We start from the raw sequence: 17483 nt of genomic DNA, 5'->3' as shown, positions 1-17483 counted from the left end.
GTCTAGACCTGTGGGTGAAAAAATCCTTTGTTCACTCTGTCCCCTTCCTGCAGTTGGACAGAAGCCCTTGCATGGTAATATACTCTGATCTGGCCTCCTTCATAGCATCTATCTCTGCTTTGGCAGCATGCATCCTCTTAGCCAGCATCCTGGCTGCATTTCCTCTTGCCAATGAAGCTCTACCAGCCCCCTATCTCTCTCCAAAAGCCAACAAAGGTGAACTCTCACAAGAAGCATAAGGTCCTTAAGGCTAGGTGTGTGATTACTGCTTTAGAGTGACACTTGAAGTAGTAAGACTTTAACTGCTGTTCACTAGTTTGATGCAAGTTGGGGTCTGTTATATAATAACAACTCATATTCCAAACTCAATGCAAATCCTTTATTATCTTCCTACAATTGGGATGAGGATTTGACTGGAAGGCTAGCCCATCTTCAGTTGCAATCCCATGGTTCCACCTATTGACTCTCTCAAACAGGCTCAAACTAAGCCTTGGGATGCTCTACTCCAGGAACTCTTTACTCCAGGAACTCTTTGAGCAGGCAACAAAAGCACAAAGAAGAAAAAGAACAACAAGCTAGATGTGTGCTACATGAGAACATCTGCAGCAGCAGCCGAATAGTAGGCTGCAGGTAGAAAGCAGCCCGTGGCAGAACCAACATTGATTAATTGCGAGCGACTTAGACATGGACAGTGCTTGAGAAGAAAGTATGGGTGCATTATGGTCAACGCAAGTTGACCAGTTCCTGGCCACTTGTGCCAACTGCAATTGAGCAAGACAAAAGTCAGGGTGCAGTGCTTTCAACACAAGTTGTTTAAACATTCCTAAATTGCCATGCCCTTGTTAAATAACTAAAATTTGCTATTAAAGAATAAGGTCTGCATTCAAATTGGCAGAAAAGGCCACAAAACAAGCCAACCATTTGCTATTCTTCAAAGACACTAACGAGCACCGAAACAAACTTACCATTTGCTATTCTTCCTAAATGGCGTGTCAAACTTCCAAACCCACCAAAAGAAACTGGCGACTGAATTCCACTGGCATCACCAACCTGCAAAGTGTTTGTTTACTTACAGCTGTCACAGAAGGTTTTCAGAAAAGTTTGAAATCTCAGAGAAGGGCACCTGAAGTACACGATCAAAAAGTGTTGGCAATGGGCTGCAAAAGAATACTGATCATCATGAATTGCACAGGTCTTTCCCTTTTAGTTAGGAGGAAAACTATTGCTTTGTCATTGAATTCACTTCATGAGTGCAGCACAACATTTTATGGGAATGAAGCATCGACATACCTTGAACGATAAGTTGGAAAGATACCAAAAAGAACCCGCAGCACTTTCAACTCATCAAATTGTACATTCTGCAGACTGCCACTGTGCTTTTAATATGTTTGCAAAATTCCATATCATTCTGAGATTTTAGGAAATATGGCATATCTAGTAAAACAAGAAAGCTTCTCAAATTATTAGAATTTTCATGAGCTTCTCCAACAATTTAAGTAATTAGCATTGACCTGATACTCTGGCATAAGGTCCCAGTAAATCTCTAGCAGCTCCTCCAGTGAAGGGCAGTCAGGTTTCACTTGCATATACGAGAAAAGGTAAGTTGTTCGATCTCTAGGTCCTGAACCAGAAGGAAAAGCCTGTAACAAGTGAAAAAGAAATTAAAATAATAGAAAATACAAAAAAATTGCTCAATTTTCAGTGCATATTGCAAACTGATGACTTTACAATTCACAACTTTCCTTTGTGAAGTACTTGTTACATGTACTACAATATCTCAAGTGAATATTACAATTTGTTCTAGCACAGTAATACAAAAAACATGACAGGCAACTGTTTATCCATTACCTCCCAAAAGATCTGTACCATAGACTTGCCAACATATATTGGTGGCTTATTGGTATAAATGATGTCACTTGTGGAGTTGTTGTCAAAACCTTGAGCACATGTTCCAACAACAAGACAAATGCCATCAGGCTGTTCTCCTGATCGAATCTGCAATAGTGGCACAAATTGAGCAGAGAGAAATGGGGTCTCACTATAAAACAAAAAATACTCTCTGAAATTCTGAAATTATATCAGGCCATTTTTCACTCCATAGTCGCCAGGATTTTCAGAAACATGTGGGTAGGATACAGGTTTCCACAGTATTGCTTTTCAGGAAACTTCTTTAAAATGTTTCATACAGATATAGCAAGATTAATGGACCTAGGTATCTGATACACGAGATATGCAAAGAAATGGCCCTATTTATCTATTAGCTACATAAGTAGCGACAAATTCCTGTTATACAAGGGCCCAAAAAGAATACATACAGACATTGCAATTCATATTTCAAACATATCAAGACTCATGAGACGAGATCATAAAGACAACTTCGAAACAGGAGCCCCAGTCAAAGATCTCCTTTGAACAACCTGCTCAGCTGACATTCTGCTGCGATGTGATGTGATCTGATCCCTGTGCACGTGCCTGCTGTGACCCACCATCTAGCCCATCTCCTTCCACAGGTCTCCTGCCCAGGCAGTGCGGGCCTGGCCTCCCTGCCCTACCTGTTTCCTCCCACCACCACCGTACAGCTTGACACCAGCTCTCCAGTTCTGCCCTGCCCTGCACTGACCACCTGCTCCATCAGCACCAGCGCAAGCCTGTTGCTACCTCTGCATCAGTGCTGTGCTGCAGTGCCCTCCATCTTCCCTTTGCTGCCAGCTGCTAGGCTGTGCTGCTTCTGAGCTATCTGCTCAGCTTCCTGCCATCTTCCTACTCTGCCCCAGCAAACTTCAGGCCCCCTGCCTTCTTCTCACAGGAGCTTGCTTCTCTCAGTAATGGCAATGACATCCTCTGCTTCCTCTTCCACGCTGGCTGCCCTTCTTCAATTCTTCACTGAAGCCTCTTTCTTTTCCCCCTCTTCAATCTTCCCTTCCCCACAGGCACTGGATTCGGCCCAACATGGCTTGGGTGCACACATGGTTCAAGACATTACAGTGTGCTCCAAAAATAGAGCTAGCCGTCAGGGACAAACTGATGGTCCTTAAGGCATTGTCTTTGGTCTGCCAGTTGGTTCGAGATCAGCCTCTGTTTTACAGCCTAAAAGACTACATCCATGTAACTGTTTCTGGCATCCCAGCTAAGGTTATTCAAGTGGTACTCATTGGGAAGGGGTGCTTCAAGGTACAGTCTGGTTTTTCTGAGCAGATTGACGCAGTACTTGCCACCAGCCTACTCCATGTAAGGTCTTCGGTAACTTATTTTGACAGGTGGGTCAAATGCAGGGACACTCGTCTTAGGAGATGGCATCACCATCATTGTCTTATTCCCTGGCCTTGATGGGTACTTCAATCCTTGCATGAGATTTGTAGTGCATTTGGACTTGTTATCCAGAGACACACCTTCCTCCAATGATTAGGATTCCTTCAGTTCACAGACAATTCTTGCTCTCCTACTGTGACCTTTCTGGGCAGTGCTTTGCATCCAGGATGATTGGGCATCTTGTAGCAAACTTTCCCAGGGCATAGCAGCATCAAGTTTCCTACCAAGGTGAGGGAGGTGGCATATCTCGACCGCATAGGAGCAAGAGAGAGCGACAAAGTTGATACATCGCTAACTAGAGGAGAATGCAGAACCATATATAGAGAGAGCATGGATAGGATGGATAGAGGCAGAGGTAGATAAAGGGTCTTTTGGACCTGCCACTTAGGCAGTGGCCCAAGATGTAGCAAGAGACCCTTAGTCACCTGTCCCCCAGTCATCCTGACCAGCAGCATCCCACGAGAGGCCACAGCCACATGAGCATGTTATCATAGCCCTACCCATTGAATGGGAAACAGATCCCATTCCTGAGGGTAGCCGGGATAGATTGGAGATCGCATAGCAGAGATTGATCACTTTTCTTGGAACTTCTTGCAAGATCCTCGCAAATGCCATTAGTCTTAGATTGGCCTCCATGATGAGGCCACACATTATCTACCCCACTCAGATAGGTTTTGTTCGAGACTGCAAGAGATTCATTATTTAGAGATCAATGAGACATGGATGTCCGTTAGCCCCCTTTCTATTTCTATTGTATCAGAGGCCACGTGTTATTTTTTTGGTAGAAAGATCTACTAATATTACAGGCATTAGGTTTCTCATCCCTGAGGAAGTCCAGATGCAATGGGCAAAGAGTTGCGTAAGGCAAACAGTTGTTACAGGCAGTTCTGACAGGTCGCTCATCGCAGGCATCTCACGAAGGAGAAGTGAGATACAGCATTAGAGACTGTGCAGTGGAGAGTGACCAGGGACCTCAGGCTGCCGGCCAATGTGGAGCTGCTGCAGCCACGCATTGCTCCCATAGATACTTCCCTGGATGCCCAGGAGCCAAAGGTCCCACATTCGCTAATTATGGCAGCACCATAGATTGATGTGATACATCCCATGGAGGTAGTGACACAAGCAGCCTCTCAAGAGGTACAGGAAGCTTCCAAAGTTCAGCCCATCTTAGGTACTTGACACTCCACAGGCAGGGGAGGCTGTGATGGCCCAAGAGGGGGAGCAAGCGGTAGAGGACTCAGATGCTTACTGTGAGGACTTCCCCCCATCACACCCTGCAGTAAAGATAATGGAGAGGGCAGATGATAGAGTATTTGTCAAGAGACAGTAGAGGTAAGCATGGGGTGAAGAACCATGCCAGTCCGAGAGGTTAAGATACACTCCATGAGGAAACTCTCATGGAACATACAAGATTTAGAGGACGATACTTTAGAAAAGGCCAAAGCTTCATGTGATAGGATTCGCACATATCTCTATTAGGAGGGTCGATTGATTTTCTCATGTTACAGGAGCACGATCTCTTGGTAGACATGATATCCGATGTTGTGGGAAGCTACTGCCAGGTCAGAGTCACACTTACTCAGTAGAAGCTCTGGGTGCATTGAGATATAGGTTGGAGTATATATATGTACTAGGGAGCAGTGGACTCAATCCATACAGGGCTGGGGTATGGCGTCATGTGGGTCTTGGTGAGAGTGGAGGAGACACTCATTGGCCTATTGGTCATTTCCACCTCGAATGGCCAGAAAGACCAGACAATTCAGGGCTACCCTCAGTCACAGTCTCTTCCACAAGCTGATCATTGGATGGTAGGGGGTGACTTTAACATGGTGGAGGTCCTTGAGGACAAGAGAGGCAAATGCATACAAATATTTAGGGGAAGAGAGCAAGCTGCTTGGGAGGGGTTTTTATTCTAGATCAGAGGTCAGGACCTGTGGTTCATCCCAGAGTTTGGCAAGACCACAGGCTCACTTCCATTCTCCAAGAGAGAGAGGGCTGTAGGAGCCAGGACTTTGCCTAGGATCGATAGATTCTATGTTGATGATTGGGCCTGTGACCTCTTGGGGTCATTGCAACAAAAAGAGATAGGATGTTCACTTTCATGGTGGATGACAACTAGCTTCAGAGAGAGGACTTGGTTTAGCATAGTTCATTGGTTGCTCCACATATAGGACCGTAGTGGCACGGCATGAGAGAAGATTGTATATTGACTCGGACCTAGAGTTTTATATTGATCCGATACAACTTGTGGCCATGTCTCGGTCCCACTGTCCACTTCATAACTCTCAGTCAGCCCTTCAATGAACACACCCATAGATCAGTTGCAGAAAAGCTTCTTTAGTTGATTCACACTAGGTTAGATTTAGCATACTTAGTTACTTTGCTTAGTCAATATTTCACTGCACCTAGGATGTCACATTGGACTATTTGTTTGTGTGTTTTGAGATATCTTTAGTGTACCTATTCTTATGGGTTAACTTTTGGTCATGATTTATGCTTGTAGAGTTATACTAATTCTAACTCAGCAGGAGATCTTGATACTCGGCGTTCCCACGGTGGCTCTCTTTTTCTTGGCTGCGACTCCCATCTCTTGGTCAGCCGTAAGTAGGAGACAATGGCGGCTTTCATGGCCGAGGTTGAGTATAGGGCTATTTATGATGGTATCACCGCAGCTATCTATCTAAGGAGCTTACGAGTGGCGCTTCAATTACCTTGTGCTACTTTGACTGTCATCTATTGTGACAACGAGAGTGCAATTGCACTGGTTGGTAGCCTTGGACGAGGCATATTGGAATACACTTCCACTTCAAAAGAGTAGGTTGAGCTAGGCACTATTTGCCTAGAGTATGTGCCATTGTGTGACCATTTTGCAAATATTTTGACCAAGGCGCTCAATAGGTGAGTTCTCCAACACCTACTTTTTGGGATTTGGTACCCTACCCTACTGCTTTGGATTGATGGGGAAAGGGTGACTCTCTCTAGCTTTTCCTTTCACTTTAAGAGGGGGCTGTTTTTTCTTCATGGTGCTAGGTTAAAGAAATGCTCTAAACGAAGAAAACACAAAACCAATCGTATGACAAAGTACAAACTAATAAACACAAAATACATTTGGGGTCAAGGTAACTCAGAGATAGTGAATACAATGAATAACAAAGTGCATGACTACTAAACATATAGTGGTCATGCAATAAAGACACTATGCAGTGAATATTACACCTTGAACTCTTGTACATTTGGGATCAAGGCAATGGTTATGAGCTAGAGAGTATGTTATACTTCGAATGGATCTTAAAAAGTAGCAAGGTAGCCTTCATGTGTCGAACAACAACAAATGCAGCTAGGAAGGCTGGATTTGATGCAGACAAGCAGTAAGAAGAGAGAAAGGCTAGAAATCTAGGTGCTTGAGAATAGAAAATCTAGGCGAAAGCTAGAAGTAGTGGACGATTGTGTAGAAAACGTAGGCAACGGTTGGAGGACAAAGAAAGAAAGCAAACCCACACTATGGACGATGGTGACAAGTCCAACCAATGACGTTCGAAGCAAATGCAAGGGTTTGGCAGTAGATGACCCCTCTAGGATACCAAGCGATAACTGTAGGATGTGGGTGAAGGCTGGAATCAAGCACCAGATGATAGCAAATGGATGTGGGAAGCTTTGACTGCGATGTCCTCGGCGAATGGGTTGTGGTCAACAGAGATACGACTCTTGAAACTTGAAAGAATGAGATTGAGGAAGAGTGGTGGGTTGCATGTACATTAATAGAAAGTTTGGGCCACCCAAATTAGCGTTTTGCATGTGGGACACAGTAACTCTCTAGGATCATGTTTATAAAAAAAAAAAAGATGGTTTTGTCATTAATTAAGCATGTTTTCAGCTTGTTTAAGTCAGATTAATGTAAATTTAGCTCAACCACCCCTCTCACACCCAAAATTAAGCCATGAGAAATAAACCCTTTTATATTTATTTTCTTTAGTAGCCAAGGGATGGGGCAAAGGGTATAAGTCAGGTGCCCAATAACCTACCAAGACTACATAGGGGATGGTTACCTTACCAAGGGAGCCCAAGTGATCAACCCAAAGAGGTGAGGGTATCTAACCAAGGATGCTTGTCGGCTGCCCAAGGACCTACTATATCTTGCAAAGGCAAATGGAATTAACAATGGATTTTTTTTTTGGTTTTTTTGTTTGAAGGACATTGTTTTAATTTGTTTACAAGATTTAGCATTAAGTGAGGGTTTCAAATCAAAGTTTGTCCCATTGAGTCATGTGCCACGAAGTACGGAAAAATAAGGATGGATAGCCCCACTTCCGTCACAAAACAAGTAAAACAATCCTACACACTAGGATAAGTGCCTAGGGATTCCTAAGGATGTGTGTGCATGTTAATCATATGGAGAATATAGAGAGAGACAAGCACAATGAAGGGAAAGCAAGCAAGATAAGCAAAGCCAATATGCAAGAATAGGAAAATGACCAGAGTAGTGACAAATGACTTGAGTAGTGGCACACTTCGAGAGGAAGTAACACATAGACCTAGATCTAGCCCTTGTCTTGTAGATGGATGGAGATACACGACATATGAGAGAAGGCCTCTACAAAAATTCAATGGATTCAAGAGTGGGTATGGAGAGACCCCTTGATAGACAATGTGATGTACCCTTTTTTGGCCACACTACTAGATGAGGGCAAACGATAGAGATGAGTAGGATTGGAGCACAGCCAACAACCACCACAAAGAGGGAATCTCATATGAGTTTCTACACGACTTTCGGAGGTGACTACACGAAAGGTTCAGGCCCACGAAGATCTCTCTCTTTCTATGGCTTGTAGCCCATAGAAGTTTGGTAGTTGGCACTTCACTTTAATATGGGAAAGACGCAGTGGAATTTGTTCGATGTGGTGAGCCAGAGGAGACACTGAGACATTGCCTATGGGATTATCTTAGAGCCTAGGATGTTTAGAGAAGGTCTCTCACGAGAGTATTTCATGGCATTGCAACATCCATGGTAGCAACATCGGGGCTACAACAAACAAAGGTCTAGCATCCGGCTAAGAGGATGTTCACGAGAGCACTTCTTTTCTCATCATTGGACAACATCTGAGCAAGACCCCTACCCCAAACTAGTCACAAACATAGTGGACTAAGGGGCAATATCATAGATGGGAGCTGATTTCTAGCATTAAATTTGGTCCATATACATTGCGAGATGTAGTAAGGTCATTGATCTTTAGGATATACCCACAAGGGAGTCTTTATCAAGGATTTGGATGGAGATAGTCCATAACTTTGTACAAAGTGATTATGACACATGGATGTTGTAACAAGACCACATATTGAGTCCGTAGTCAAGGGTTTTGGCAACCCTTGATTACAAGTATCAATGTAAGCCATGATATTCAATTAATATGGAATAATTTCACGTCCAAAACCTTAAATTTTAAAAATAAAAGTGGCAAATAAATATAATTAAAATCTTTTGGGTTGAAAATTTTTGTATCTGCTTACCGAAACTATTTTTCGTAAACACTACTCCAATGGTCCTTTTTGTAGAGATAAAGGCTTAGCCCAACCTTATATTTCATGGGAAAAAATCTCCATATAGGTTTTGTTTTTGAGTGCTCAATGGGAGACTAGTTTTCCTTCCAAGAGCTAAAATAAGAGATTCATAGGTAGACACTACTAGGTCTCAAAGGTGGAAGAGTAATGGTAAAAACAATATCAAAGGAAGTCTGCTCTAAGTGGAGGATAGATATAGGCATCTCTTAGACCTAGATATGTATCTTCTCTAGAGGGGACAACCTTGTTGGGTCCTTTGTGTAGAGATTAAGGCTTAGCCCAATTTGAGTGCTCAAAGGGAGACTAGTTTTCCTTCCAAGAGCTAACATCAAAGATTCAGAGGTAGACACTACTAGGTCTCAAAAGTGACAGAGTAATGGTAAAGACAATATCAAAGGAAGTCTGGTCTAAGTGAAGGATAGATATAGACATCTCTTAGACCCAGATATGCATCTTCTCTAGAGGGGACAATCTTGTTGGGGTCATTGCAACTAAAAGAGATAGGATGTTCACTTTCATGGTTGATGATGACTAGCTTCAGAGAGAGGACTTGGTTTAGCATAGTTCATTGGTTGCTCCACATATAGAATCATAGTGGCACAATGTGAGAAGATGGTTTATCGACTCGGACCTAGAATATTATATTGATCCAATACAACTTGTGACCATGTCTCGGTTGCAGTGTCCACTTTGTAAAGATACTCTCGGTCAGCCCTTCAATGAGCACAACTATAGATCTGTTTGCAGAAAAGCTTCTTTAGTTGATTCACACCAGCTTAGATTTAGCATACTCAATTACTTTTCTTAGTCAATATTTCACTGCACCTAGGATGTCACATCGGACTATTTGTTAGTGTGTTTTGAGATATCTTTAGTGTACCTATTCTTATGGGTTAACTTCAAGGCTCTATGATCGCATCACCGCAGCCATCTATCTAAGGAGCTTACCAGTGGCGCTTCAATTACCTTGTGTTTCTTTGACTGTCATCCACTATGACAATCGGAGTGCAATTGCACTAGTTGGTAACCTTGGTCGAGGCACATTGGAATACACTTCCACTTTAAAAGAGTAGGTTGAGCTAGGCACTATTCACCTAGAGTTTGTGCCATTGTGTGACAATTTTGCAAATATTTTGACCAAGGCGCACAATAGGTGAGTTCTCCAGCACCTACTTTCTAAGATTGGCTTAGATATACCCTCTCCTACTGCTTCGGATTGATGAGGAGAGGGTGACTCCCTTGAGCTTTCCCTTCAACTTTGAGAGGGGGCAGCTTTTTTCTTCATAGTTCCAGGTGTGAAGAAATGCTCTAAACGCAGAAAATACAAAACCAATCGTACGACAAAGCATAAACTAATAACCACAAAACACATTTAGAGTCAGGGTAACTCAGAGATAGGGAATACAATTAATAACAATGTGAATGACTACGAAATATACAGTGCTCATGCAGTAAACACGCTATGCAACGAATATTGAACCTTGAACTCTCGTACATTTGGGATCTTGAAATGCTACAAGGCAACCTTCATGTGTCGAACAATAGTAAACACAGCTAGGAAGGTTGGATTTGATGCAGACAAGTAGTGAGAAGAGAGAAAGGCTAGAAACGCGGTTACTTGAGAAGAGAAAATCTAAGTGAAAGCTAGACGTAGTGAACAATTGTGTAGAAAACGTAGGCAACGGTTGGATGAGAGAGAAAGTAAGTAAACCCAAACTATGGATGATGACGACAAGTCCAATTGATAACATTTGCAGCAAGCACAAGGATTTGGCAGTAGGTGACCCCTCGAGAGTATGAAGCGATAGCTGTACGATGTCTGTGAAGGTTGGAATCAAGCACCAAATGGTAGTAAACGGTTGTGGGAAGCTCTGACTACGATGTCCTCAGTGAACAAGTTGTGGGCAACAAAGATACGACTCCTGAAACTTGCAAAAACGAGATTGAGGCGTTTTTCATGTGGGACATGGTAACTCTTTGCGATCACGCTTTTAAAAAGAAAAAGATGGTTTCGTCATTAATTAAGTATGTTTCTAGCCTATTTAAGTTAGACTAATGTAAATTTATCTCAACAACTGCTCTCACCCCTAAAATTAAGCCATGAGAAATAAGCCCTTTTATGTTTTTTTTCTTTTATCCCAAGGCGTCTCACCCCAAAGTAGCCAAGGGATGGAGCAAAGGGTATAAGTTAGGTGCCCAGTAATCTACCAAGACTATATAGGGGATGGTTATCTTACCAAGGGAGCCCAAGTGATCAACCTAGAGAGATTAGTGCATCGGACCAAGGATGCTCGTCGGCTATCCAGGGGGCCTACTATGTCTTGCAAAGGCAAATGGAATTAACAATGGATTTTTGTTTTTTGTTTTTTTGTTTGAAGGACTTTGTTTTTATTTGTTGAGAAGATTTAGCATTAAGAGAGGGTTTCAAATTAACATTCATCCCATTGAGTTAGTGTGCTCTAGAGTACAGAAAAATAAGGGTGGATAGCTCCACTTCCTTCACAAAGCAAGCAAAACAATCCCACACACTAGAATAACTGTCTAGGGTTTTCTTAAGGGATGTGTGTATGTATGTTAATCATATGGAGAAAATAGGGAGAAACGAGTATGCCAACAAGAAAGCATGCAAGATAATTAAAGCATATATGCAAAAATATGAAAAAATTGCCTTAAGAGATTGCCATGTGCAATGCTACAAGTATGGTGAATTCGGAGTTGACGACTCCAAGGGTGACCAAAAAGGGATAAATGCACACAAATGCATGCTTATAACAGAATATCAATGCATGGGGTAATGCAAAGAATCATGTAAGTTTTTATGCTAATACAAAATGTGATGCAACAATGTCACTTGGACAATGTTCTCACAGGGGAGTTGTTCACTTATCCAAGTGTCCTTTTACAATCATATCATTGTGACAGTGTGGATAAAACTACAAATGTCCATAATGGATAATACAAAGTAAATAAATCTTTGAAGGTGAAAAATTATAAGCATAATCATTGTTGTTATCAAGAGAAGAAAATCGCTCCCTCTCAAATTAGAAGGTAAAGTAAAAGAAAAGCATTCTCTCCCTCTTAATTCGAAGGAGTAGAGGAGGTTGGTATCTAAGCTCATCCGTATTAAAGGTACTGTAGAACTGGCTTGTGAACTGCCTTGGTCAAAATATTTGCAAAATTATCATGAGAGGGCATAAACTCTACATGAATGGTACTGACCTTAACCTACTCTTTGGTGAAATGAAAATGAACTATCATGTGTTGTGTCCGAGGGGTGATGATAGGATTGACCGTAAGAACAATGACACTCTAGTTATCATAGTAGATAAGTGTAGGTGACTCGCAAGGAAACTGAAGTGTTGCCAACAAGTTCCTTAGATCGATGGCCTCTGTAGTATCATCAAAGAGAGTATAATACTTTCCCTTGACTATGGGAGCCACCATTGTCTCCTGCTTATGGCTAGCCCAAGAGATAGGTATCATCCCCAAGGTATAGAGATAGCCACCATGGGGTTGTTGGAGACAAGGTTTTCCACCCAGTTAGAATCAATGTAACCTTGCAAGTATAAACCATGACCATAAATTAGTCCATAATTATAGGTACACTCTAAATATCTTAGTACATGAAGACAAGTAATCCAATGAGACATTCTAGGTATATTAAAATATTGAAAAGCAAACTAACTAAGTATGCAAGATATGGCCTAGTATGAATTAACCAAAGTAATTTTCCTACAACAGAATGATAGGTGTAAGCATCAAATGGCCGGCCCGAGGTATCCTTATGTAGACGGAAAGTTGAAATAAGAGGCGGAGTCACTAGCTGTGTTTGATTAGTGTAATATTGTTCTATCAATTGAAGGGCATACTTTTGCTCAAATAGAAAGATATTTTCCTCAGATCTAAGAATCTCCATGCCCAAGAAATAACACAACAAACCTAAGTTTGCCATCTCGAATGTAGAGCAAAGTTTTGCCTTGATATTTGCTATAGCCACAGAATCTGAGTTACTAAGTAAGATATCATTAACGTATAATAGGATATAGTAGACCCCTGCGCTAGTGGTATGTACATATAGATTTGGATTATAAAGGATAGAATGGTATCCATGAGTCCATAAGAACTCCTTCATCATGTGGTACTAAGAGATTGTATCAGTCCAATTAGCGAATGAAAAGTTGAGAGGCTGCTTTATATAGACTTCCTTCTTCAAATAACCATTTAAAAAGACACTTTTGACATCCATAGATCGGCTAACTGTGGTGAGTCGCAAGCGCAACTAACAAACAAATTAATGCAATTGAGTGTAAGATGGAGAGAGGATCGAAGCTCAGCTCAGAGTGCAGTAGACAGTGTGAGAGTGAAGCATGATACCCAATGCAATAGACTGAAAGAGTGTAATCTGAAAGTACAAAGTACAACCCTTAAACCTTAGGATTGTAGGGGGTATTCACACCCAAATACGATAAGTGTCCGTAAGTGTGTGACATAAGCACATACGAAATAAGACAATAAGTCTGGGGGAAAAAACCTCTCGTACCAAGAGTAAAAAGTGCCCTAGTTTCCTATTGATCACCAACACTCCTATGTGAGCGTAGGTGTAAGTGAGGCGCAAGTGAGAAAACCCAATAAATCCCCCTGGAGTGAACAATGATCAAGAGTACAAGGATCATCCGCCACCAAAGGAGATCAAATTTAAAGCATTGCGAAATACTTTAAATTTGTCACGAGGAAAAGCTTTGGTGAAGATATCTGCCACATTACTGGTGGTAGGACAATAGATAAGGCTGATATCACCCACAAGTAGCCTCTCTCTGACAAAGTGATAATGTATCTCAAAGTGTTTCGTGCGTACATGAAACACTGGGTTCCATGTCACTGCAATGGCACTCTGACTGTCAGTGAACAAAGGAGTAGGCTCCGTAACAGATACGTCCAGATCAGCTAGCAACTGTTTAATCCATACGCATTCAACTGTGGTAGTGAAAGCTACCTTGTATTCAGCTTCACATGAGGATGTGGCCATAGTGGATTGTTTCTTGCTAAGCCAAGATACACAAGATGAGCCAAGAAAGAAACAATTGCCACTAGCGGAGTGATATGAATCATAATCACCAGCCCAATCAGAACCACTATAAGCATGTAACTGCAGTGGTCCCCCCTTGGCATAAAGCAATCCAAGAGATCTAATACTCTGCAAGTAACGAAAGACACACTTAACAGCTTGCCAATGTGGCATGCATGGTTGATGCATATATCTACTCAGGGCTGAAACTGCAAATTGTATGCCCAGCCTAGTGTTGCATAGGTAAATAAGACATCGAACTGCTAAAGCATATGTGTGTATATCAAACAGATCACTATCATTATGTAATGATAGCTTTAGTCCGGTTCCATTGGTGTACAGATTGACTTGCAATCCTGTAAGCCAAACTTCTCAAGAAGTTTACCAATGTATCTTGACTGTGATAAACCAATACCTCTAGCATCATGTATGAACTGAATGCCCAAGTAATAATGCAAAGACCCCAAGTCTAACATGTCAAAAGTTTCCTACAAATTTTGTTTGAATGCTTGAAATTTGATCACCATGTGTTCATGTAAGCAAGAGATCATCAAGATATAGACAAATGATCAGCATGGATCCTCCCTCTTTACATACGTAAAGGGTAGACTCAAATGAGCTGTTTATAAACCCTTGGCTAAGTAAAAAAGCATTCTATCTTTGCATACCAAGCTCTGGGAGCTTGTTTCAAACCATATAAAGCTTTTTTCAGCTTGCAAACCAAGTGTTCAGATCCCTCAATCGCAAAACCAATCCTCATGAAGTTCTCATGTAAAAATGCAGTTTTAATATCTAATTGATACACAATCCATCCATAATGGGCAGCCAAAGCAACCAAAGACCTGATGGTCGTCATTCAAGAAGTAGGAGCAAATGTCTTCTCATAGTCAATGCCTTTTTTCTGTGCATAGCCTTTAGCTACAAGCCTTGCCTTATATTTGTCAATGGATCCATCTGCATTCCATCTTAGCTTGTAGACCCATTTTGTTCCAATGACTTTCTTCCCAAAGGGCAAAGACACTAAATCCCATGTTTGATTCTTAGTGATAGAATCCAATTCAGCTTGCATTGTTGCCATCCAATGCATACTTTGTTGTGCATCCTCAAAACATTCAGGCTCCTCATCATCAAGTGTGCTTGCTGCCATAACAAACTCCATGGTATGTGCAGAATCATGCATACGAGCTTGCCTTCTAGTACAACCAGCCATGGGTGTATCCAGATGACTATCTTTCATAGTCTGTAAATACCATCTAGGCATTCGTCTTGCCTCCTGACTGTGCATAAGCTCTTGCTGAATTTCAGTTTCAGCACTTTGCTGAATATTCAGATCAGCCAATGGCTGATTTTCTGCATTTTCCAATGGAGTAGCTGGCTGAACATTGAGTTCACTTGTTGAAAGTCCAACTGAATCACCAAATGTAATGGGCAGCAGCCCTTCAAATACATCACGGGCAGCCTGATATGTGTCTAAACCAGCAAGGGACAATTCTGATTTTTCATCAAATAGTACAACATTGAGTTCACTTGTTGAAACTCTAGCTGAATCACCAAATGTAATGGGCAGCAGCCCTTCAAATACATCACAGGCAGCCTGATATGTGTCTAAACCAGCAAGGGACAATCCTGATTTTTCATCAAATAGTACATCCCTACTGACAAACATCTTTTTAGAGACAGGATCATAGAGTTTGTAGCCTTTGCTCTCACTACTATATCCCACGAAAATGCATTTGACAGCCTTGTTATCCAACTTTTTCCTAAGTACTTGGGGAATGTGTGCATATGCAAGACACCCAAAGGTACGAAAGTGTCCAACAGAAGGTTTCTGGCTGTTCCACGCCTCAAAGGGTGTAATTTTCTTTAATGCTTTGGTGGGGCATGTGTTCAAAACATGGCAAGCACACATGACGGCTTCCATCCAAAAACTGCGGCAAGCTCTTTGCTTTCAACATACATCTGGCCATCTCCATGAGTGACCGATTTTTCCTCTCTGCAACCCCATTCAGCTGTGGAGTATAAGCAGTAGTGAACTGATGGAAAATGCCCTTCTACTTCAAAAAAGAATTCAATATAGAGGACATAGATTCCCCCCCTCAGTCCGAATGGAGATTCTTTATTTTACAGCTAGATTGATTTTCAACAAGTGCAACAAAAGCCAAGAATGCATCATACACTTCTGAATTTTTTACCAAAGAATAGACCCAGCAGAATCGTGTAAAGTCATCAATAAAAGTCACAAAATAGTAACATCCTCCCAATGACTTTGTCTGCATAGGCCCACATACATTTGAATGCACTAACTGTAACCTAGCTGTGGCTATAAAAGCAACATCACGAGGAAACAAAAACCGATGCATTTTCCCCAAAATACATCCTTCGCACAAGTGCTCAAGAGGTCTCTCCAAAAGAGGTAATCCATCTAGCATCTGTGTATGCTGTTAGAGCATCAAGCTACCAAAGTTCACATGCCCCATCCGAGTATGCCATAACTCTGTCTGTATCATAGCAGGAGTAAGAGTGAATGCCAAGCACGCTAACTGATCAATTGAAAGAGCATCCAACTCATATAACCCATGACATAAAGTGCTAGTCAAGACCAAAGTCATGTGTTTTTTGTCTCTCACCATGCATCTATCATCATCAAATGTGGCCTGCAAATTCTTCTTTATGCCTGGCACAAAGAAAGCATCCTATAAGCAGAGAATAGAGCCATCAATGGCTGTGAGCATAATCTCCCCAATACCTCCAACAGGGTATGATGCATTGTTGGCACACTGTACAGACTTGCCGATTGGAGTTGCACCAACAGAAGCAAATAAATCTCTGCGAGATGTGATGTGCGTAGAAGCACCATTGCCAAAAAACCAAGTGTCTGCACCCTCAGTAGAGCTAAAAGCTCAATCAGCCCAAGAAGTATCATAACTGTATGTGTAAAAGCAATAGTCCCTGTCTACAACAAAGGACGTAGACTCAGTAGCAGTGGAGGAAGCATCAGAAACAAACATTCCTGATCCCTTTTTCTTCTCCTTGGTGATGTGCTTTCTACACTCAGTGACGTAGTGGCTTGGCTTCTTGCAATAATGGCATTTGCTCTTTATGGCTTGCGTGCCTCCTTGTTTTTTACTTCCCTGTTAGGTGCCTGAAGTCCTAGAGCTCGGCGGAGAATTCTTTACTTGGCTGCCTTTGCCATTCTGTCTAGACATAAAAGCCTGCTCAGGGCTATGACATCCACACCACTAACTAACTGAAGAAAAGTGATTGGTTGTGCGGCAATTCTCATGGTGAGGTTTAAGGCCGTATGAAAAGCCAAGTATGAAGAAGGTAATGAGTTCAATGTAGTAGATATCATCTGTGCATCTGAATAGTACTCATTAACATTCATAAGTTGCTCACGCAAGTCTTGAATTTTGTTCAAGTGATCCTGTGGGAGCTTTCGCTCAACCGCCAAGACCCACAGACCGCTTATTGCTTCAAGCGTTCCAAGCGAGCTCTCATGGCTATCTCTCACCTAGCCGACGTGTCATCGATCCTTTCGGGGTGCAGTGAGCTT

At 41.9% G+C, this 17483-nt stretch overlaps 1 protein-coding gene across 2 annotated transcripts in view; it reads right to left on the bottom strand.

Annotated features, from left to right (window-relative positions):
* Nucleotides 1-17483, bottom strand: part of LOC148030347 (Lycopene beta/epsilon cyclase protein) — a 217051-nt gene that overhangs the window by 13456 nt on the left and 186112 nt on the right. For both annotated transcript variants that reach the window (XM_087686658.1, XM_087686659.1), the window contains 5 exons: nucleotides 1849-1995; nucleotides 1512-1640; nucleotides 1291-1358; nucleotides 1124-1157; nucleotides 966-1050 (listed from right to left, as the gene is read on the bottom strand). In XM_087686658.1, the coding sequence (XP_087542784.1) occupies nucleotides 966-1050; nucleotides 1124-1157; nucleotides 1291-1358; nucleotides 1512-1640; nucleotides 1849-1995 (463 nt within the window). The remainder of the gene's footprint in view (nucleotides 1-965; nucleotides 1051-1123; nucleotides 1158-1290; nucleotides 1359-1511; nucleotides 1641-1848; nucleotides 1996-17483) is intronic.

Source organism: Lygodium microphyllum, chromosome 10 (assembly GCF_053477565.2).
Source record: "Lygodium microphyllum isolate KBCC chromosome 10, Lygodium_microphyllum_v1.1.10, whole genome shotgun sequence".
Classification (NCBI taxonomy): domain Eukaryota; kingdom Viridiplantae; phylum Streptophyta; class Polypodiopsida; order Schizaeales; family Lygodiaceae; genus Lygodium; species Lygodium microphyllum.
The sequence above is the reverse complement of the archived record's forward strand: the minus strand, read 5'-3'. Positions and strand labels throughout refer to the sequence as shown.